Source organism: Populus alba, chromosome 16 (assembly GCF_005239225.2).
Source record: "Populus alba chromosome 16, ASM523922v2, whole genome shotgun sequence".
In the NCBI taxonomy this organism is placed as follows: Eukaryota; Viridiplantae; Streptophyta; class Magnoliopsida; order Malpighiales; family Salicaceae; genus Populus; species Populus alba.
The window spans coordinates 11,021,940-11,045,062 of record NC_133299.1 but is presented as its reverse complement, the minus strand read 5'-3'; the positions used below and the strand labels follow the sequence as shown (position 1 = coordinate 11,045,062).

General features: G+C 31.3%; 2 protein-coding genes across 2 annotated transcripts; one reads left to right on the top strand and one right to left on the bottom strand.

The window, feature by feature from the left end:
* Positions 1-8,351: 8,351 nt before the first annotated feature.
* On the bottom strand, positions 8,352-9,801 carry LOC118044991 (expansin-A4). The gene is made up of 3 exons (XM_035053463.1): positions 9,570-9,801; positions 8,916-9,234; positions 8,352-8,801 (listed from the first exon to the last, which is right to left on the bottom strand). Exons 1-3 carry the CDS (start codon positions 9,799-9,801, stop codon positions 8,492-8,494), a joined length of 861 nt encoding a protein of 286 aa, XP_034909354.1. The 3' UTR covers positions 8,352-8,491.
* A 10,148-nt stretch (positions 9,802-19,949) lies between these two features.
* Positions 19,950-21,799, top strand: LOC118044990 (UDP-glycosyltransferase 73D1). The gene has a single exon (XM_035053462.2). The coding sequence runs from the start codon at positions 20,095-20,097 to the stop codon at positions 21,574-21,576; it is 1,482 nt and encodes a 493-aa protein (XP_034909353.1). The 5' UTR covers positions 19,950-20,094; the 3' UTR covers positions 21,577-21,799.
* Positions 21,800-23,123: the final 1,324 nt, after the last annotated feature.

Here is a 23,123-nt window from a genome sequence, read left to right as displayed (position 1 = left end):
GACTACATCATTAACCTATTAAATTTGCAAAGAATCATTAGATTTGTGAGTTGCACTTTGTTGCTGGTCAATTAATTTTTTTTCAATGTAAAAGAAATGCTAAAAAAAGAGATTTGAATTATTGTGTCAATTGATAATTTAAATAATATGAATTAAAAAAATACAATAACAATAAATAAAATGATAAAAAAATAGCAATGAAAAAAGTTACAAAGAACCTAAGCCCATCTAGAGCATAAAAAAACTCAATATTATACGGTGAAACTAAAAAAAACTAAAAAAATAAATTTCAGTTAAATCGGGTTAACTTACAAACTCCATGATTATGGACATAAGATTGGGATAATATCATATAAAAAAAATAAAAAAAGGATAAGTTGAAAGGAAAGGGAAAAAAAGATGAAGACTATTTTTCAATACATCAAATGTTAGAATGATTAAGTTGAAATAAATAAATTTTAAGAAATGACAAAAAAACAGTTAATTATTTCAAACTGGCAAACTATTAAATACTAGACCCAAGCAAGATTAAGAAACTCAATTCACAACCAATTTAATATTAATTAACCAAAGTAAATTCAACATAGAACAACAATTAAAAAGACTCAAGAAAATCCAGGTTATTTTTAAAATTAGTAAAAAATCCTAGAGAAAGAAAATAAATAAATAAAAATTCAAAAATTGATCTCAAATAAAACAAATAGTAATAAAAAAAACTAAATTCAAAAGAGGAAAAAAGGGGGTGAAATAGAGAGACTTTTAACCTTACATTTTAAAAAAAAATCATTTCAAATATTGAATGATGACATCAAGAAAAAAAAATAAATTTAAAGAATTATAAAAAAACCAACAAAAAATAATAAATAAAAAGTCTCGCGATAACCAATTCATTTGCAAGACCGATAAAAAAATCCATATAAAGCAAGCTAAAGAGAAATAGAACACAATGTTTTATTGAATAAATATTGAAGAATGAAACAAGAAAAAAATTAGCTTGGGCAAAAGAAAATAAAAAACCAAACAAGTTAGGAAAAACATTTTCAACCTACTCAAATCTTTAAAACTTGCAATTTATGAAACTCTGGATCTAGGTCCAATAAAAAAGTTTTTTACAGACCAATTTAAGAATATAAATTTTAAAAACTTGTCAATGAAAAGAAATAACAATTAAAAGAATGAAATCAAAAAAATATAAACCAAATTTGAAGATAAAAAAATTAAGGGCTGAAATTTAAAAAGCATACCAATTTTTATAAACTATTCAAAATAAAAAAAAATTATAATAAAATGGAAAGGAACCAAATATGAAGAATCAAAAAATTAAAGGGCTCTAATGGGTATTTTAAGGAGTTGGTGTGAAAATCTAGGTAGGGAAAGAGAGAAGAAGGGGAAAAAAATATGGTAGTCGATGCCAAACAATTAAAAATCTTGGAACACGCACCACCTTAACACGTTAAGAACATCGAGACTTTTTCAACACTACCTTGAAAGGGAATGTTTGATTGTTGGACGACCCCACAAGCATTGCTTAAATGATGAGGGGTTGTCAACATGCTAGCGTGTATGTTGCACACGCCAACATAATATTTTTTTTTTATATATATAATATTTAATATATGTTAATTTTTAATATATCTATGACTAACCTTTAAATCTACAATAAAATCAATATAAAATGACAAAAAACAAAAATCTTGTTAGAGTTTTTATTTTTTATTTTAAAGCATCAAAGTAAATACCTTATTTAAAAAAAATTAAAAAATCCAAAATAAACCTTAGTAATATGCATTATATTTGTTTTAATCAAGGGTTGTATTAATGATTTTATTGTGTAATAAAAAAAAATGACCAATATAAACTTATATAATTTATAAAAGATAATTATGTCATAGTAAAAAAATAACTTTACCTTTAATTTCTAGTTCAAAGTTTTTTTTGAGTTAGGTACAATTTTATCCTCTGACTATTTCAATAAATAGTTAAATATCTCTGGTGATATAGTAACTTCTCATTCTATATATATATATATATATATATATATAATTTAATAAAGAAGCGCCTGCCCCCAACTTTATTGGTAGCATATCCTTTTCTTTTGAACTAAAATTAGCAATTGGAATGCGAATTTTGTTTATGGGCTCAACCCAAAAAGTTTTCAATTGATTGCTTTACAGCATGACTTTGTGTTAGATACCAAAACCTTTGCGTCGGTTTCACCACACTTAAGATTGTCTTGCTTCCTTGACAGAATCCAAATGCTTTGGTCTGTTTGGTGGGCTGAGTTTGCTAAGCCTTTTTTTTAAAAAAAAAAAAATTATTTTGATATATTAATGTTAAAAATAATAAAATATTATTTTAATATATTTTTAAATAAATAGCATTTTGAAAAATAATTGCAATTGTATTTCCAAACAGATTTTAAAAATTAAAGAAGACACCTCACCAACACGACGATAGCAACAATTACCACTACAGGTGGAAGCAAGGAGAGCAAACAGGGCTGGCCCCTACAAGACATGTTTTTTTTAATTATTGAGTATTATTGGGTAATTAAATATGAGGAGATATTATATTTTTTTATTTTAAAGAAGTGAGCCTGAAATTAAATGTGATTTTATTTTTGATTTCTTTTGAATTTACTTTTGACCTACTTGGGAAAGAAAATAAAAATAAAAGCATTACTTTGTGAAATAAAAAACAGAGCCATTAATTTACTCTAATATAAAACATGCAGCCGATCAAAAACAGAATTAAAAAACACAAATCACGAGTAAATTTTTTTTACAAAAAGATTAAAGTAGAACAACCAATTAATTTATCTTTCAACAAACAAAACAATGTAATTTAAATTTAAAATCTAATTCTATTTTGTTTTGAGATGTTTGTTAATAATTTGATGATGTTTTAATATATATATATATATATTAGCAGAGCCACCAAAATTATCAATTTTTTTCTTGCGATATATGTTTTGATTTTAGGTTGAATCATGAATAAAATAAGAAGAATTGATTTTTTTAAACAAAAAAAATATTGATAACTCATAGCCTACTGAACGAGCTTTTTCTGTGATGAAGATTTTTAAAACAAGACTTCGCAATCGGATGGAGGATGATTTTCTTGCGAATTATTTGATTGTTTATATAGAAAAAAGAAATTGCTGAAAAATTACAATTGATATGATAATTGATGATTTCTATTCTATAAAATAATGATGAGCATAATTAAAATAAATATGTAAAAATCATTCTTTATTATTTTTTGTTTTATTTCAAAGTTTATCAAACATAAATAATGCTTTGATTTAGCTAGTGTTTATTCTATACTTTGTATGTTTATATTTGATAGGTATAAAGATCAATAACATTAAAGTGATAGATATAGATACATTATGAAGATGAAATTAACTTCATTGCTTTGACTCAATTTGATATTGCTCCAAACATTTTACCTTATATAAAGATCATTATATATTTGTAGTAAGTTATTTGAATAAAACTAAATTATACAGGTTTTGTTTTACAACTCATGTACAATAAATTAAAACAAATATTATATATCTTGTTATATTAATTTTATATTTTCTAACAAATAATCCTAGCTTTATCCTTGATTACCACAATCACACCTTTGAATTTTGTGTTTAGGAAATTATTCCCAAAAAACTCTGTAATTTCATAAGCTTTTGGCCTAAAATTGTGGACTCGATGTTTGCACGTTCAATATTGCTGTGTGCTTAAAGATTGTAGACCAAGTTTGGTGATCGGGATCCACTGCCCATTTTCTTTTTGTCTTTGCTTCTGTGAAGAATACGCTGGCCATGCTTATGAAATTAGTCATCAAAATAATATAATTTTATATTGTCTATTAATATATCCTAATATATTATTTCATATATAAATATATTTATAAATTATTATTTTCTATACTATTATATTTTTTAAGTTATGTAATGTTTCCAATCTCTTAAACTAGAAAACATCTTCCTGATTCATGAGAAAATAACTGTAATTATAAAATAAATTAAAATAAATTATGAGATTCAATTTATAATAAATTTAATGTTAAATAATAAAATTAAAATAAATAAATAAATAAAAAACACAAAAAATATCCTAGTCAAATTAAATTAACCTATTAAACCTGTAACTTAAATAATGAAATCAAAATAACTTAATAAAAAATAAATAATTTTTTTTTATAAAATTTGATTGAAAATCAATCATATATAGAAGAATAAAATTTAAAAATAAAATTAATTAAAAAAATTTAAATTAATTTATCAAACCATAAAAAGACTGGTACAAGCAAATCAATTAAATGATAAATTAAGAACAAAAAAACACCTAAACCTTGAAATAACAAAAAAGAGAGAAGAAAAGACATTGTTCATTGTTTTTTTTTTATATGTATACAGAACGCGCGCAGCATGAGCTTGTCGCTTAATAATTTAATTAGCTGTATTTAAACTAATATTATTATCATTAATTATAGGAGTTACCCGTATCATAACCATAAAGTATAAATAATCATCCAACAAACATATATTAATATTTTAAATATTAATTCATATTAATATTTTGCGACATTTTTTGCATTTAATGAGAAGTTAAGAACTTAATTTTGTATAAAATTGACCTAACACAAATTTGATCATTAAAAAAAGTTTAGTTAGTTAATTGAATACCCTCATTATTTTTTTTTTTGGTAAGCTGACTTGTGTATTAAAAAAAAATGATACAAAGAATATAATGGGCATACCCAAGATTTACAATGCGAACAGAAATGAAAAACAACAAATGGCTACAGGCTAGCCACATAACAAAACAAAAACTTAGACCAACTAGATATACTAGGGGTACAAAAACAACCAGCTAAACATCAAATTAAGAGTCTATGTTATTGACCCTCTAAAGTCTTTGGATCCTTATGTTTTCATCTGTTTGTTGAACATTCCTCATCAAAACAAGCTTATCGCGAATGATACATTCGATTTGATCAAAAACCAAATTCGAAGCTTTAGACACATCTGCAAAGATCCTTGCGTTCCGTTCTTGCCAGATACAATACACTGTAGCTGTGAAACCCAGTTTACGAGAAAAGTTGACGAAACTTTTGCCATGCCAAGAGACAGTGGCCAATCGAATCCATTCATCCAAGCTTTTTGTCATTCTTGGAATGTCGCATCTGTCACAAACATTCCACCATAATGATTTCGTAAAGGAGCATTCAAAGAACAAGTGGCTGTGATCTTCATTATTGCGGAGACAGAGTGAGCACCTATTGGGACCATTAATACCAAACCGATGAAGTCTATCATGCGTTGAGAGTTTTCGTTGGATAGCTACCCAAAGAAGAAATGCATGTCTTGGGACAACATTCTTGAACCACACGATGTCATGCCAATCAACCATTTGATGATGAATTCTTAGTTAACGATAGGCTGAAATCATATACATTTCATTAACGAGGGAAAAATATCCTATACACATCATTAACAAGAAGGGACGTGTTGTGGGCTCCCTTATGACGTATTTTGAATATCCAGGGATATAGGGAGATCATTACCTTGGACATTAATGGATCATGTAATTGTTCTAGATAGAGAGGCATAATGGTTTTTTATGCCTACAATATTTTAAATCTAGGGGATCATCTAGGATAAAATGCATAGTTGTAGAACCTAATATTCTTTGAATCCAAAATTTTTAGGTCTTACATGTTTTTCCAGACCCATGTTTGCTTAGGGTTTGGCTGATTTTCAAACTCAAGTATTTTGGGCCAGATATGTTTGTTAGACCTCATGTTGCTTTGAGTTTGATTGATTGTCAAACCCAAGTGTCTTGGGTCTAGCGTGTTCACTAAACCTATAAGCATTGGGTTTGGTTGATTGTCAAACCTAAGTATCTTAGTGTTGCGATGTCGCGGTCGCACAAATTAATTACCCTAGCTTTAAACATAACACATAAGATTGTATAGAGCAAGCAAGGGGTTGATCCCATAAGGAAGGTTCAAGTCAGATTTTTATACTAGATGTTATGCAATTTGGGGGGGGGGTTTGGACGTTATCTAGGCTAAAGCAAAATAAAACAGAAAACTATCAAACAAAATTTAATAAAATTAGAAAATTATCAAGAGAACAAACCTTAGTCGCAAGCACACATCCACCTACAGAAATCAGAATTGATCATGGAAATAAAACATCAATTTATATTTTGAATATTTATCTCTTCTTAACATTGGTTAGTTAACGGATGCCGTATAACTAACCCTAACCATCAAATAACCACAGTGTCCGCACTAGTAATTTAATTCAATGGCAGCCTTAAAAACTAGATAAGTTTATTAATCAAGAAAACATAAATGTCCGTAGTCTTTGTTTGATTTGATTGAATGTTCTTTCTAAGATTAGTAACGTAGATCCGCCACAATTATTAAACTCAGTTGCTTCACAAGTTCATATACCACAACTCCGGTTTTGATATCAAACTTAGCAATAGATTATTTACAATAATAACTTAGAGTCCGCTCTAGCAATTAAAATAAACAATTATAGATAAAATAAGCAATATGAGAATAAACATATTCATATCATATAAACTAAAAAGAAAAGGTAAAATAAATCTCACAGTTCTTGAAATCCGAAGGTTTTCGTGTCCTTGCAACCAAGAAAAAGTGTGCATGTTTGTTAATCAACTAATAAAAAAGAAGGAAGAATGCATAATTTTGAGTTTCTTAGAGGAGGGGGGTGTTTTTCTCCTCTTGGCTGGTTGCTCCCCTTCTTTTCTCTCATTCTTTTTATATCCTATAAACCCTAGTCTCTATTTTACAAAATAATCTTATCTTAAGTAGACTGTTTATATTTAAGTATTTCAATAATTATTTTCCTAAAAAAGAAGGAATAGCCTTGCATAAAATCTTCAAGCTTTGACTTAGAGAAGCTAAATTGCTGAAATAAAAACTTGGTTATCGGTTTAAATGCTTCAGAACGTAATTTGGACTCGTTTATTCACGAAACCTGTTTGCTGGCAAAATTCAATTGTTATTTTTGAAAATCATATCTCCCTCATATGGCATCGTTTTTTGCTGAAATTTGAGCATTTATAGTATTTTGAGTTAGAAATCCAAAACAATTAAGTTTGCATCAATTAGGCTTCTGTAGCTCTAGATATTCAAGTTGGAATGACCGAAGGTCAACACTAGCAGATTGCGATATTTGACTTTGAAAGTTGCGATTTCCATGCTCTTCCTTATTTTATTTTCTTGCCTTAGATTTCTAGACAGGTATGGATGTTAGTTTTTTTAATGCCATTGGAATAACTTCATTTCGACCTCTAGAGCTCACGTTTTGCACAAAACATCGACTGAAAGTCAAATCTGTTAATTACCTCCAATTTACTCCTTGTTGCATCTTTCATCCAAAAGTGCCTTTAAAACATAAAACAAAGATTATCAAGGTATTTTATATATAAAAAATAGGCAAAATACTATTTAAATGTGGGTGAAACTATCGAATAATATGGTTGTATCATTTAGGTTTTATATGGTCGCCAAATATCATGTTGTTTTGGGTTTGGACTTAAGTGTTTTGGGTTTGCCATGTTCACCAGACCCATATTTCCTTTAGTTTGGTTGATTATCAAACCCAAGTGTTTTGGGTGTGATATACTCACCAGATTTTATGTTACTTTATGTTTAACTAAATGTAAAACCCAAGTGTTTTAGGTCTAGAATGTTTGCTAAATCCATACTACCTTGGGTTTGGCATGTTTTTCAAGCTATCTTGGGTTTGACTATCAATTAAATCCAAGTGTTTTAAATTAGGTATAATTACCAAACCCATTTTATTTTAAAACCCTTTTCAATTTATAAAAAATTAAGTTAAAATTGGTGACTCATCAATCTTTAATTCTGAAACGTATATTCATTTAGGCCCATGTTGTGGATTGAGATGGTGTCAGAAATGAGGTGAACGTGATATTTCGTTGAACGTGATATTTCGTTTTGTTCTCATCAATCGCTCAGTTTATAATTCTACTTCACTTTGGATGTCTCCCATCACATATCTGCACTGAAAAGGAGAGGTTTACACATGACAGCATTGTATCAAGTCTAGCTTATGTTTGATTATGAATATTCCAGAGGATGATGTAGTGATGATATTGGGAAACATAAACATTATTGTAATAAATGGAGAGCTTGAAGAACAAAAAGAGAAGGGATGGGAAAACTTTGTGGATAACAAAGCTAGTAAAAAAAAAAAAAAACTTTCATATTGTCTTGTAAACACAAGTGATGCCAGTTGCATCGCTATTCTCTTCTGCAGTCAGTATCACTACAATGGCCGTAAATATAAATAAATCTAGCCTATATGCTGAATTCTATTGATTCTGTTATTATAAAGCCAGATGTGTTTGTCCATGGCCTGCAAACGTTACGTATTTAGCAACCAGGACACAAATAACTTCCCTTCCGAAATATTTTTTGCGCTCTATTTGAAGTTCTTGCCCTCGTATGTCTGGCCAAATTGCCAGTTTTTAGGGGTAACATGCCATGAAGTCGAGTATCTCTCATCGCTTGCTCTAACACGGAAGGACAGCGACTCTCCATGCAAAATAGCACTGGTTTTCCAAGTTGCCCCCCAATCTCGTTCCATTTGCGTCCACTTGAGCTTGTCATCACCCTTCACTTGAACACTAATGACATCTCCAGCTCCCCCTACATTCCACACAATGACCTGATAGAACCAAGGATTCCCCAATATATTGAATCTAATACCTCCTTGCTTTTTGCATGGAACCCTGCAGGGAAAATGAACCCTTTTAATTAAGAAACTCAATCCAAGCATCCTAGTTGGCCAGCTAAATGGTATAATTTTGCTAAATGTGAAAAGATTGAAAAGTCATAAAAATGACCTGCGATATTGGATTGGAATAATGCCGGCCTTGTACCCAGCAAGCTGACTAAATACAGGCTTGGCTATATCGAAATGCTCACGTGGCACATTGCACCAGCCTCCATTGTCATTTGGGAGAGATGGATTTGGTGGGCAATGGTCAGTTGCAGTGACAATGAGAGATGGCTGCCCTAGCTTGCACCATTGAGGGCTATCAGCGCACTTGATTTCGAAACAAGCACCACAAGCCTGTCCATTTCTGAACAAAACACTGCTCAGTGCAACTGTATTCATGCCATAGCCTTCGCCTGCAACATCTTTGTAATTGCATGCTCCCCCTGAACAAAAATGTTTTTTTTATAAGTTAGTCCAGGAACAATGAAAATAATCTAGTTGTAGTTACAATTAATGTCGTCAGATGCGTGAGGAGATGATTTTCTTCTTCTTACAATCCAATTTTTTTATGAAAATATAGAAAAATGTTCTCATCATAGTGCTCTTGGCAGGCAGCCTCACAATATTGAATGAAATTTTCGCTAAAGAAGAGTCCATTTTTTTCTTTTTTCATATTGGAGGTTGGATTTGGTCGTTTTGTAAGGTGAGCAAGATCATCATCGATCACTTGTAAAGTAGGGTAAAGATAAAGGAAAAAGGGAAAAGAAGGCATCAATACCAAATGTTCCTGAGCCGCCTTCATAGAAAGTTGCATGAGCTTTCTTCCATGGGCCAGGCCGGAACTTTGGTTTATGGCGTTTGGGAAGTTCAACGTGGTTGGCTTGTCGTCCAATTGCATGGTGAATGGCTTGTTTCCCTAAGAGGGAAGGTTTAGATTTTGCCTGGCAATCAGGCAATGCAATGGCTAAAAGCAGCAACGTTGCTAATATAGATTTCAATGGCGATGCCATTATATATATATGCTGGCGAAAACAAACTACTAAAAAACTCCCTTTGATATATAATTTCTATCTCTCGATATGTTAAAAATGTTATGGTAGATCCCTTATCGGGCAACAGGTATATAAAGTGCAAGATTTTGCAAGTTTGTTGTGCCTATAATATATATATATATATATATATGGGTTAATTAGGAAATATTCCTGCTTTCATGCTTCGCCATTGTTGGGCAAGATTTCTATCTCTCGAGTATCTAAGTGAATGGTGAGGCCGCTAGGAGAGCCACAACATTGGCTCTTTGCCATCCGGTTTTTAGAACCATTGAAATGTTTTCTGTAACATTCCTGCTTTCATGCTTGGCCATTGTTTAGAGAGCAACACCGCAGAAAAAAAGTGGGATAACGACCAGCAAACCGATTCTCTTAACGTCTTTTTTCCTCTAGTAATTGATGGCAACCACAACGTAAAACAGGAAAATTAATTGGTGTACTCTATAATCTGATGATCTTCTGCTTCCTTTCTACTCTCTTCGTGCTCCCAAGCTTTCTTATATATTTTCAGATGTCGATATTTATAATACATGCCAGCAATCGAAACAAACCTGAAGAAGTGTGTGTGTGTGTGTATGCCTCAAAAATCAAATATATATGCCAATGTAATCAAACTTATTAAACTCTATACGAAATTATTCAAACTTAAATACCAACAGGTTTAATTATACAACAAACAACATTTTTTTTTTGTTTCTAGCTAATTTAAAATAGTAGCAAAAACGTGTTAAATAATGATCTCTCATACGTGTGTGTGTGAAGAATGAGACGTGCACGCGATAAAGATATTGTGAATGACCTCTCCCGGAGAGGGAATGACGTGCTGAGTAACGGTGTATCAATTGCTGCTTGTACGCTTTCTTGTTGTTCTGAGTAAGAAGAGGTCATACACACCTTGAGAACTTGGATTCATGCAAGAAAGTAGATAAATTTAAGCAAATGCCCAACAACTCTTTTCTTTTACACTACATCGCAGCTTGGACGGTCCAGAGCATTACTGTGAACAACTTTTCTGGGTCGCTACGCTTAAGCAAGCAAGCGCGTATAGACACACAATTTGGTGTTTTAAGATGTTTTTATGCTTCTGTGTAGTTGAAAAAAAGTAAATTAAGATTGAAAAAAATATATTTTAATTTAATTTATATATTTTTTTATTGATTTGGTGTTTCCTGAGTTAAAGAGTTGGTTTATTAGGGTAATATGAGGATTGTTTTTAGGTGTTTTAAGTGAAACTCTTGCCCAAACTTTTGGCCACCTCTTCGATGCTGAAAACTTGGCATGCAGACAACGTATTTTTTTGTTCTTGTTGAGAATGCTTCATCTAAAAAAAAATTATTATTTGCCCAATTTTGAAAAAAAAAAAAAAAAAAAAAAAACTCTAGACCTATTCTCCTAGCTTTGTTTATGATTTTCCAACAATTTCAATTTAATTTTTTAAGAATTAATCAAGTTAAAATATATTAAATTAATTAAGGATATATTTTAGGTTTTATTTTATTAAATGCCATTCAAATTTTACTTTATTTTCAAATAAGATTATAGAAAAAAAGTTTTGAACATTAACAAGTATTCTTTTTTAGAAGCTCATTATAACCATTTTTTTTAATTATATTTGATTGTTTTATTTCAATCATTGTTTTTTTATATATAATTAAATAAAAAATAGTTTCATAAAAATAAAGTTATATCATCACCTTTGTATTTTAGAAAAACAATGTTTTTTTAGAAATTAATGAGCTCCCTACAACTCATGATCAACGATCTTTATATACATCTGATTCTCAACTCCACAACTTAGTTTGTGGTTAGCGTTAAGACTTTTTTTTAGCATTTATTGTCTCATTTTAACCTCCATGGATTGTGTTTCATGAAAAAAGATGGCCTACTTGCAAGAAAAGGCAGGCACTCTCGTGTTTTGGCTCCACTAATCTATTCTATTAAACATATGCATCTATTTTATTAAACATTAGTATGTTTGGATAATCTTTTTCATGTTAAAAAAATTGCTACTACCTATAGTATAGCGCTTGTCAATTATTTAGTACATAATAAAAAATCAATTTAAAAAAAAAATATTTTTTTATTAAAAAAAAAAACATTAACATTTTAGATTGATTATGGTCAAATTGGGTTAGTTTGCTCAAATTATGACCTAAGTCATGGAGAGCTAACAAGTTTTAATAACTTTACTTTTTAGAATCTAATTTTTATTTAATCATAAGATAGTAAAAATTAACATTCACAAGAAAGATAACAAACAAAACAAAACCATGAAGTAGAAATGTGTTTTTTTTTTTTTTTCAAAACATGTCTAATTCATGTAATTTGTTTTTGTTTCGACAATAGAATGATTTTTTTTTTCTATAGTATCATATTTCATTGATAAAATCAAGAAAAAATATAATAATTTGAACTAAAAAGGAAAATGCATATATTTCTAGTAAAAAAAAACTAATTTTCTTATTCAAGTAATTGCTTTAAGCAAAAATTGATTATGATCAAGAAAACATATATCAATTAAAAATTATGAATCAATTATCTCTCTACAATTGTGTAAGAAAAAACAAGAAAAATACGAGAACAACAAATCTGAAAAACTTAAATAAAAATCTACAATTAATATTAATGGAAAAAGAGAAAATAAATATTTTTTATTCTAAGTTAATATTAATGAGAAAATTATTATAAAACTTATGCATATCATGTTAGTATATATTATCCAAGAAAAAACCAATTATTTTTTTATCAGCAAAAGTTTTTTTGAATGAAGGTTGCAACAATTAAAATAAAAGAATTTTCAATCATTTGAAATAAGAAAGAAAAATGAACTTCTTTAATCTAAACTTCATTCTCTTGTTAATGCATCTTTTTGTATTCATTGTTTTTAAATAAAAATACATTATGATCTCAAAGGTAAGCTTTAATAAAACAATATAAAAAAAAATCTGAATATTTTTTCATGATTAAAAACAAAAACAAAATAATATGATAAAATCATTTCAAAAATCTATCAAAACAATAAAAGAATATAAATTGTTTTCATTAAATATGCATGAGTAATTTTTTTATTTTTTTTGCATATTAGGTATATAATAATTAAAAAATAAATAGTTAAGTTACTATAAGATTTCACAGTTTTACTGACGAAACTATTCTATCGATCTATGATTTAGAGTTCATCGGTAATTTTTTTATTGACGACATCCCCGACAGAAACCATCTGTCGGCTTTCCTTTCGTCAGTAATACCTAATTCCATAGCTAAGTCGGTCGGTAAAAAAAAAATTACCGATGGTTTTACAGACAAAAATTGTGCGCCAAAAAAAAATTTCCCGCTTGAAATATACCGATGGATTGATTCTGTTGGTGATAGTGGCATATCCAATAAATATATTTCAGCTCCTGGTAAAATGTCGACGGACTATATCCCTTGGTAACTTTGTCGGTGAGTGTGTGAAATACCAACATAATTTATCCATCTGTAAATTCATCGGTGATTGTGGCATTTGCACCAAGCTACTGTGAAAGGCCGACGAAAACACTCCGTCTGTAAATTTGTCGATACAATTGGCATTTCCTGCTCTCTATCAAATGCCGACAATATATTTCATTTAAATTAATCTTACCGTCCGTTTCGCATATGCAACAAACAAAACAGAGCCACCGGTGTGCGTTGTTACTGAGCCATGAATTGGCTGATTCCGGTTGCTAGCACCGGACCATGAGCTCGTGTGAACCGCTCAGATGTCACGTTCTCAAGATATTACAGCCATATATCTGTCGGGATGTATATCGATTTGAAATCCCTCTAAACCGCCACGTCGTTCCAGCCTTGGAAACTATTATCTCTCGCGGGTTTTTTTTTTCTTTTTTTATGCTTCATACCAAAAATCACGCAACCTACTTCCATAGCGAGAAATTAGATTTTGAAACATAAATTTTTTTCTAAAAAAAACCTTGTATTGTTTTCGATGTTACCTATTTACCGTGTGATTTTCCCACACCCTCCTCACAATAGTGTCATACACACTGTTCCAATCGAATTTGTCTTGTGTATAAATAAATAAATTTAAATAAAAATAATAATTTATTTACAATTATATTAATAATTTATTATAAATAAGCTAGAAATTAGAAATTAACATCAACTTCAAATCTATCAAACCATGCATCGATTTGAGGTATCCATTTAGGATGTCTGGATACTTGACTCTATTAAAATAATAGAATCTCCATTGATGATTTAAACGCCGATGATATTACTCGGGCGGCATCAATGTTTGTGAACCTGAAAATAAATTAAATTAATGAAATATTGACTAGTTGTTCATAAATTATGTTATAATTAAAAAAAAAAAAAAAAAACCTTAACAAACTTACATTGAAAGGTTGTCCTTCCACTGTGCCTCGTACTTACGGGTGAATTGATTCCGTTGCGAAGGCACGCCGTCTCTACGTTGTGAAACTGCGCTGGAAAAGGCAACATCGATTGACAGCGCAAGTCCCTCTTCTTGACAGGCACCTAAGGGTATGTCATCCTCGCTGCTAGAAGAGCTAGTTGCGACCATACGTGAGCAACGAACTTTGGATTTTGTTCTACGCATCTACACAATTTTATACAAATAATTATATAATTAAATTCAAATGTTAAAACAAATTTGGCGGCACCTCTCCTATACTGGAGACTACCCAAACTTTTCAAACCTGTAAATAATGACAATAGCCACAACCAATTGACCCCATCTATACTAATCTTACATATAACATAACATCTATACAAATAACATCCATACTAATTACAAGTAAATTCAACAATAACAATTAAAATTCTACAAATTATTCAATTATTATGGAAATACAAACAATAAAATATATTCAAAAAATTCAAAAAAAAACTCTAGACGAAGAATTAAAATTAATGGAAATAATTAAACACAAATCATGCAATAATAGAGTAAAATTGAGAGAAAACAATTAAATTTATTCCAACATATTCAATTACTAATTACAATGTAAATTCAACATTAACAATTACGATTCAACAAATTATTCAATTAATATGGCAATACAAACAATAAAATATTGCCAATAAATTCAAAAACAAAACTCTAGACTAACAATTAAAATTAATGGAAATAATTAAACACAAATCATGCAATAATAGATTAAAAGTACTAATTATTCCAACATATTCAATTACTAATTCTAAGGCAAATTCAACATTAACAATTACAATTCAACAAATTATTCAATTATTATGGCAATACAAACAATAAAATATATTCAATAAATTTTTTAAAAAAATTATAGACTTTAGGAATGAAATATGCTTACCTTAATAATGTGTTTATTTCAATATTTTATCTACATTATAAAAATACACCAAAACAAAAAAAAACATAACTAAAATAACAATAGCTAAAACAAAGAAAAAAAAATCTTTAAAGTAAAATGAAGTAGAGGAAACACATATCTTTTAATTTGATGAAGATTCAAGCAGAAATTACAAGCAAAACAAACAAAAGTCTTGAAGTAAATGAGAGGAAAAAATTTGAAAATGAAAGGGTATAACGGAGCAGATGAAAAAATGAACTGAATAGGCGATCGCTAGGATTTATAGAGCAGTTTTACTGATGAATTCATCGACGGGAAGTAAAAAAAATATTATTTTAAATTATTCCGTCGGTGATGTTTCGAAAATCCGTCGGTAACTTTTGAATTTCTCACCATCATTTTTAATCACCCTCCATATTTTTCGTCATCCGTCAGTAATTCTATCGGCAAACTAACGCGGTCAGAGATGCATTTAATGCCCTGCCCTTTGGAATTCGCACCGTCCGTCGGTGATTTTGTCGGTAATTTTGACCCACCGACAACATACCGATGAAATGGAATCCGTCTGCAACATTGTCGGTGATTATGGCATTTCAGTAATTTTTTTTCAACTGTCTGTGAAATGCCGATGAATGGTAGTTTGTCTGCAAATTTGTTGGTGATTGTGACATTTCTAGTAAATATTTTCCAACTCTCTATGAAATACCATGAGTCTGTCGGTGATAGTGCATTGTACAAGAAAGATGATGTTTGTATTGCCTATTTACCTTAACACTTAAATGATAAATTGTTCATCGCACAAAACAATAACAACAGCGCTTAAACAATACAAACTTATAAAATAAATATTTTTCTTTACAAAATATATCATCCATAATATATATTATATGAAAAAAATATTTTACATATGGCTTCATTTTGATAGTTAGTCAGAATTTTCTTTTTTTTCGTCGTCAATTGAATAGTCGTCACCTTCATCGCAATCTTCAATATGGATATCATCATCTTCATCGACATTTACTTGTTCAGTAGAGCTCAAAACAACATTTAACTCCTCTTCGTCAATATCAATAAAATTATCATTGAAAACATAGAACTTTGAATTTTCTTTCAAGTCAATCGAAGAAGCAACTCGATATGGTTCAACCAACACTTCTTGCGCAATTAAGATATTATCTGTTGTATTACATCCAGGAATGAAACTGCTTTGAAGTGGACCAATAAGAGCATCTAGGTAAGGACGCAGCCTGTTGAACGACACCTTTATTACATTGCAGAGGCTTCGTGGATGAAATTGCTTAAAGTTTGGAGGCCTTTCTTCCTTGGGGATCAAGACTACAAGTGTTTCTGTGATCCTACAGCTGAAATTGCCTTTCTCAAACGCCATGTGAACAAGCCTCCATACGTCATCTCCCATCGGCCATCACATCCCAATAAATCTTGAAGAAGGAAGGTTGGAAGCCACATCCATACCCGGAGATTTAAGAGAATCCATACTCAATAAAGCTCCATTAACCTCATCTTTGGTCACTGGTTTCAATAAATCAGCAACACCCCTCTGCGACAGCTTTGGAACATCAACTCCATCCATGGCAGAAATATCAACTGGATATGTGCAGCAAAACAGGTTTTTGTAAGAGTTAACAGCTTCCTTCTGCAGTTTTGCATCATCTGTACACAAATGTAGTTTCTTCCTCTTCTTCTTCTTCTTCTTCTTCTAATGTTCGTGAGAGAGTGAAAATACTTAGTATTTCTATCACCATTGCGCACCCACTTCTCCCTTGATTTTTGGAACCATAATAATTCTTCTGGCAGCAGGATTTCATTGTATTCTTTTCGTAAATCAAGATCTAGCCTAATGAGGCCATCATCTGTGTTCCCCACGGATATTCCAAGAGAGGATCGATATATCCTTAAATAGATTCATCATAAGGTAAGCCAAAATTAACAAGAACCAACCCAGCCTCCTTGTCGATCACGACACACCATCCATCTGCATTGGCAAAGTATCTCCCAGCTCTTCAATTCTACGAGACACATCTGATCCCTTATCACAAGTCCCTAATTGATTGATGATATTTATAATTGATAGTTCTTGAAAACCCTTCGAAGAAATTAAAATAGATAAAACAATAAATCTAAATTAATAATCTTTATATTTAAATATTATAGTATCGCAATTTCTTCTCCTATCAAAATTATTCCTTATTATAATACGTTTGAATTGCTTTTTTTAGAGTCCACTGGTTTTATATATATAAAGCACAAATAGAAAAGATGGATGATGTGGATAAAATCTTATTTTAATTAATAATAATTTTAATATGATAGAAGTAATTTAAGGCTAACATGATTTTTTGATCAAATAAAAATTAAATAAATATAATTTTAAAAATAGAAGGTTAAATTAACATAATATAACTTCATTTTGCATTTACAAACCCAAAATTACCCTTCTTTTGTAGGGCACCCCTATCAGGATCAACCCATATAAAACACTCCTTAGCTACAAGGTCCCCAACTTTGCCTGCACTAAAATTGCCGAAAACGGCATGTCCATTAACCATAACGTGAAATTGGGGAGCGTCCAAGTCCGGAAAGGAAGAGAAAAAGGCGTGGGTATACATGAAGCCTTACCATATGGGTTGGAGACAGAGTCAACAGTCAAGCCGCAATCCGGAGGTGAGTTTTTCGTTTCTCACTACAGAAGTTTTTGTCGCTTGCTCAACTACCCATATGCGCGTGTTCACTTGCGCGGTGGTATCTACGCTCGCAGGCTCAGCAACTAATGGTGTTCTAGAATCTAGTTTGTTAAATAAATATTTTTATTTCAGTTATTCTAGTTTGAGAGAAGGAAAAAAAAACACACTTTATAAAAAATTATCACATTAATATTATTAAAATAAATTAAAAAATATCAATTTAATATCTTTTCAATGTAAACACATTTTTAAATAGTATCTAAAAATACTACTATTTTTTCAAACCGGTTCTAAATTATGAGGTTCCCTACCTTCACAAATAATTATGAAAATTGACTATCAAAGCATTTGTATTTGTGGTTGAACTTATTATTTTAAATGCTTTTCAAACTGTTTTTTCAACCGGTCAATTAATGTTTTTTTAAATGTTTTTTAATGATTTTAATGTGATGATGTTGAAAACAAAAAAAATCTAAATAAAACATAATTTTAATATATTTTTAATTAAAAAAATTTATTGTAAAAATATCATATATAACCTTACCAAACAAATACAAAATCAAATCATAATGGTACATTAAAATGACACCCAAAATCCCACATTAGATAACGAGTATTTTATCTTTCAAAAATAAACACAATAAAATATACAACAATGTTGAGTTTAGAATCCAAGCCATACCAACAAAATCAAAATTACCCTTATATGAATAAAAAGTTGTTATATAGTAATATCTTTAAAATTATTAAAAGGTTGGGAAAAAAAAGAACTTATATCAAGAATTAAATGGCGATCCCATTAAAAAATTAAGCATCAAGCTATTTATAATTGAAATTTATACTGATATTCTAGAGATCATCTCTTATTTATTTTACAAGAAAAGAAGGGTATTTTTAAAATAATTTTTTTACAGATTAATTGACTAAGAAGAAAAAAGTGTCCCATTGACTGTTTATTACAAAAAAAAAAAAGGAGAAGAAAAGAAGCATATTTATATATAAAAAAATTACTCAGATCATCATGTCATTTATTTTAAGAAGTATAAAAAAAAACAGCATCGATGGAGGGAAGGAAAACTCATGGAAACAAGTGTCCTTCCATGCTAAAAATATATAAAAGTAAAAGTAAGAGTAAAGAAATAGGGTATCGCGTGTGGCACGCTATCCCATTTCCAGGGCATTGACGAGTCAATCAAACCAAATTTTAAGTTTGAGAAAACTGGCGCCATGTAATTTGTCTTACTGGTGGAATCGAATGGAGTTGGTCAACGTCAACTCAGCGTTACAAGCTATAATGGTAGACCCGCCATGCCAGCACAAGCTAAAGCTCACATGATTTTTTACTAAATTTTTATTTTATTTTATTGTTAAATATTATTAATTTTTCTTATTTTTTCTCTTAAATCTTGCTTTGGCCTTTCAACAGTAAGATTTTTTGTGATTTTTTTTATATATTTTATGTAATGCAAAGTTCTTGTCCGGCACTATATATTGCTAGCACTCAAATTCACGAGAAATGGGTTTATATTCTGCAAACGCAGTTTTAGTGGAGGGAATAATTAACAATAAGGGCACAGCCCACAAGTGAACAGGAAGTCAATTACTCTCCAGGGACAAACTATGGTGGTTGAATTGAGATGGTCGGGACGATGAGTCTGCTCGACCATCCTCTAACTTCCTCTAGCAATCTTGCCTAGAAGTACAGGTTTCAATCATTTGTTAATTTATACAGCAAAAACCCTTTTTTTTAACTGCCCAAGACGACCTCCGTTAAAAAAAATGGCAAGAAAAAGAATATATAAACCCAATTAAAGAAATATCTAGAGTTCTTAGAAAAACGAGCCCATAATATTACCGCTCATTGGTTACTGGGGCGAGGAGGTTGGGTTAATTAACGACAGGCAACTTGCATGTGATTGCACCCCTTCTCCTGGCTTGAATTCAAAATCATGGTATGCATGCATTGACTCAATCAAAGGAAAATCCAAGGAGATGGGTCAAGCAAGTAAATTTAGAGGGCATTATTCTCAACAATTATATTATACATTTGCTATATAATATGTAATCAGAACTGGGCGTTGATGACTTATTCAAAGTCAAGCTCAGAATAATAAGACTTGGCAACATGGGATTGCAAATCATTCATATGACAATCCTCCGATCCTTTTCTTTTCCCTTCACCACTCTGTATACATAGAACCATTGCCAGCTCTGCTGTCATGGCGCCCCCGATCTCTAGCCAGCTGCACTTCGTGTTGATCCCACTCATGGCACAAGGGCACATGATCCCTATGATAGACATGGCCAGGCTCATTTCAGAGCGAGGTGTGACTGTAAGCTTGGTCACCACGCCTCACAATGCATCAAGATTTGAGGCAATCATTGACAGAGCGAGAGAATCTGGGCTCCCTATTCGACTTGTACAGATACGGTTTCCATGCGACGAAGTTGGGCTCCCTATCGGCCTCGAGAATCTTGACACCTTACCTTCAAGAGACCTGCTGAAGAAATTCTATGTTGCAGTCGCTAGGCTGCAACAGCCATTAGAACTCCTTCTTGAACATGCGAAGCCTCCTCCAAGCTGCATAATATCAGACAAGTGCTTATCCTGGACATCCAAAACCGCTCAACGTTTCAACATCCCCCGGATTGTTTTTCACGGGATGTGCTGCTTTTCTCTGTTGAGTTCTCATAATATCAGGCTTCACAAAGCTCACCTTTCAGTTACTTCAGATTCAGAACCTTTTGTTGTTCCAGGGATGCCACAAAGTTTTGAGGTAACAAAGGCTCAGCTACCGGGAGCGTTTGTTAGCTTACCTGACTTGGACGACGTCCGCAACGAGATGCAAGAGGCTGAATCTACAGCTTATGGGGTTGTAGTTAATAGTTTTGACGAGTTGGAGCATGGTTGCGCTGAGGAGTACACGAAGGCTCTAAAGAAGAAGGTATGGTGCATTGGACCAGTTTCTTTATGTAACAAGAATCACTTGGATAAGTTTGAGAGAGGCAACAAGGCTTCAATTGACGAGAAACAATGCTTGGAGTGGCTTGACTCTATGAAGCCAGGCTCGGTTATTTACGCTTGCCTCGGTAGCCTATGTCGCCTAGTGCCATCGCAGTTAATAGAACTAGGTTTGGGTTTGGAAGCATCTAAACAACCATTTATCTGGGTTGTGAAAACTGGAGAGAAGGGTTCTGAATTAGAGGAATGGTTCGTGAAGGAGAAATTCGAAGAAAGAATCAAAGGAAGGGGGCTTTTGATAAAAGGCTGGGCTCCTCAAGTCCTTATTTTGTCCCATAGAGCGATTGGAGGATTCCTAACTCATTGTGGTTGGAACTCTACAGTTGAAGGGATCTGCGCGGGGGTGCCAATGATAACATGGCCTCAGTTTTCTGAGCAATTCCTTAATGAGAAGCTAATTGTTGAGATTTTAAGGATCGGCGTGCGAGTAGGCGTTGAGGTTCCAGTGAGATGGGGAGAAGAAGAGAAAGTTGGAGTGTTGGTGAAGAAAGATGAAGTCAAGAAGACAGTAATTACGTTGATGGATACAGGTGGAGAAGAAGGCAAGAAGAGGAGGACGAGAGCAATTGAACTTGGAAAAACGGCAAATAAGGCTATGGAATTAGGTGGATCTTCCAACCTCAACTTGTCATTCTTAATCCAAGATATTACGAAGCAACAAACTCAAAATAAGGGTTAAATATGGTTGGAGATTGGACCTGAAGCTCTCGATCGCATTTTATATATATAAGTATTATGCGTGGATTTTCTTGTCTTGGGATGCAGATGATTGTGATTATAATTATAATATATATATGTTCGTCGTCAGGTTGCGAGCTAGGAGGTAATTTCTGGGTATTTGATGAGGTGTGTTAGGTTTTGACGATGCCTTTAACCATGATTATAAAATTTCAATTTTTCTCTCCGGATGTCAATGGTCATTTGATTCAAATAATAAATCTCCATTTGTTCGGTCCTTAAATTCAACCTCATACTCGATTTTGAAAAATCTTTTTGCTACTCATTGTTCTGCCCTCATCACGCAAGCTTAAAAATTAAATTTGTTTATTTTTCAACCTTGTGAATGCTCCAAATCTATGGACAACTAAAACTCTCAAAATATTAATCAATAAGAGCATAACAGAATAAGTTTACCACAAAATAATCAAGGCCAATCTGGATAAGTTCAATACCCAATCTATGGAAAACTTGAAACAAATATTGCCTAGACAATCTATGAACTTGAGATGATATTCTCTCAATTATTCTTCTACTTATTGGAGTATCTATCCATATATTTACCATTTGAGATAAATGTTGAAGTCCTTATCCAATACAGATAGATGTATCCATTAGAAATTACACATGTGTCCTAATTAAATTTCTAATATATATTTTTTAAAATTTAAAAAATTCATTTAACACTACATCATTAAACAGTTTTACTGACGGATTAATTCCGTCGGTGTAAGACATAATTCGTCGGAAAATTTTTATCGACAGCATCACCAACAGAATCCGTCTGTCAAAATATTGATCATCGGTAATTTTCATTTATGTTGCTACTTTTGTCAGGAAAAAAATCATCGACGGCCAATCCGTCGGTTATTGTGGCAAGGACAGTAAATATTTCAGAACTCTCAGTAAAATACCGATGGATACAGTTTGTCGGTATTGTCAACGATAAATCACCGACAGAATAACGTTGTCGGTGATTGTGGCAAGGGAAATAAAGTTTTTTCAACTCTCTATCTAATACTGATGGACATGTTCCATCTATAAGACTGTCGGTATTGATTTAAATTTTTTTAAAAAAACATATTTAGAATAAATAATTTTTTAAAAAATATATTATATTGATTAATGGTAAAAATAAACTAATTAACCAAATAAAATTGTAAGTAAACATTAAAAATATAAAAATAATGTTAAATAATATTCATCCAAATATTCATTACAAATTTAATGTATTTCAAAAACAAAATTAAACTAGAATAACGGCGAAGCTGGAGGAGGAGGAGGAGGAGGAGGAGGCTGGTTGTTACCGGGACTGTACGACCATGCATCAATATTAGGTCTTCACTTAGGATGTATGGAAACCTGACTTCATTTAAATAATAGAATCTTCATCGACGATTTAAACGCCAATGTTATTGTCCGCGCAGCCTCAATGTGTTGCAAACCTGAAATTAAATTAAATTAATAAAATATGAATTAGTTGTTCATAAATTATGTTATAAGTTTATA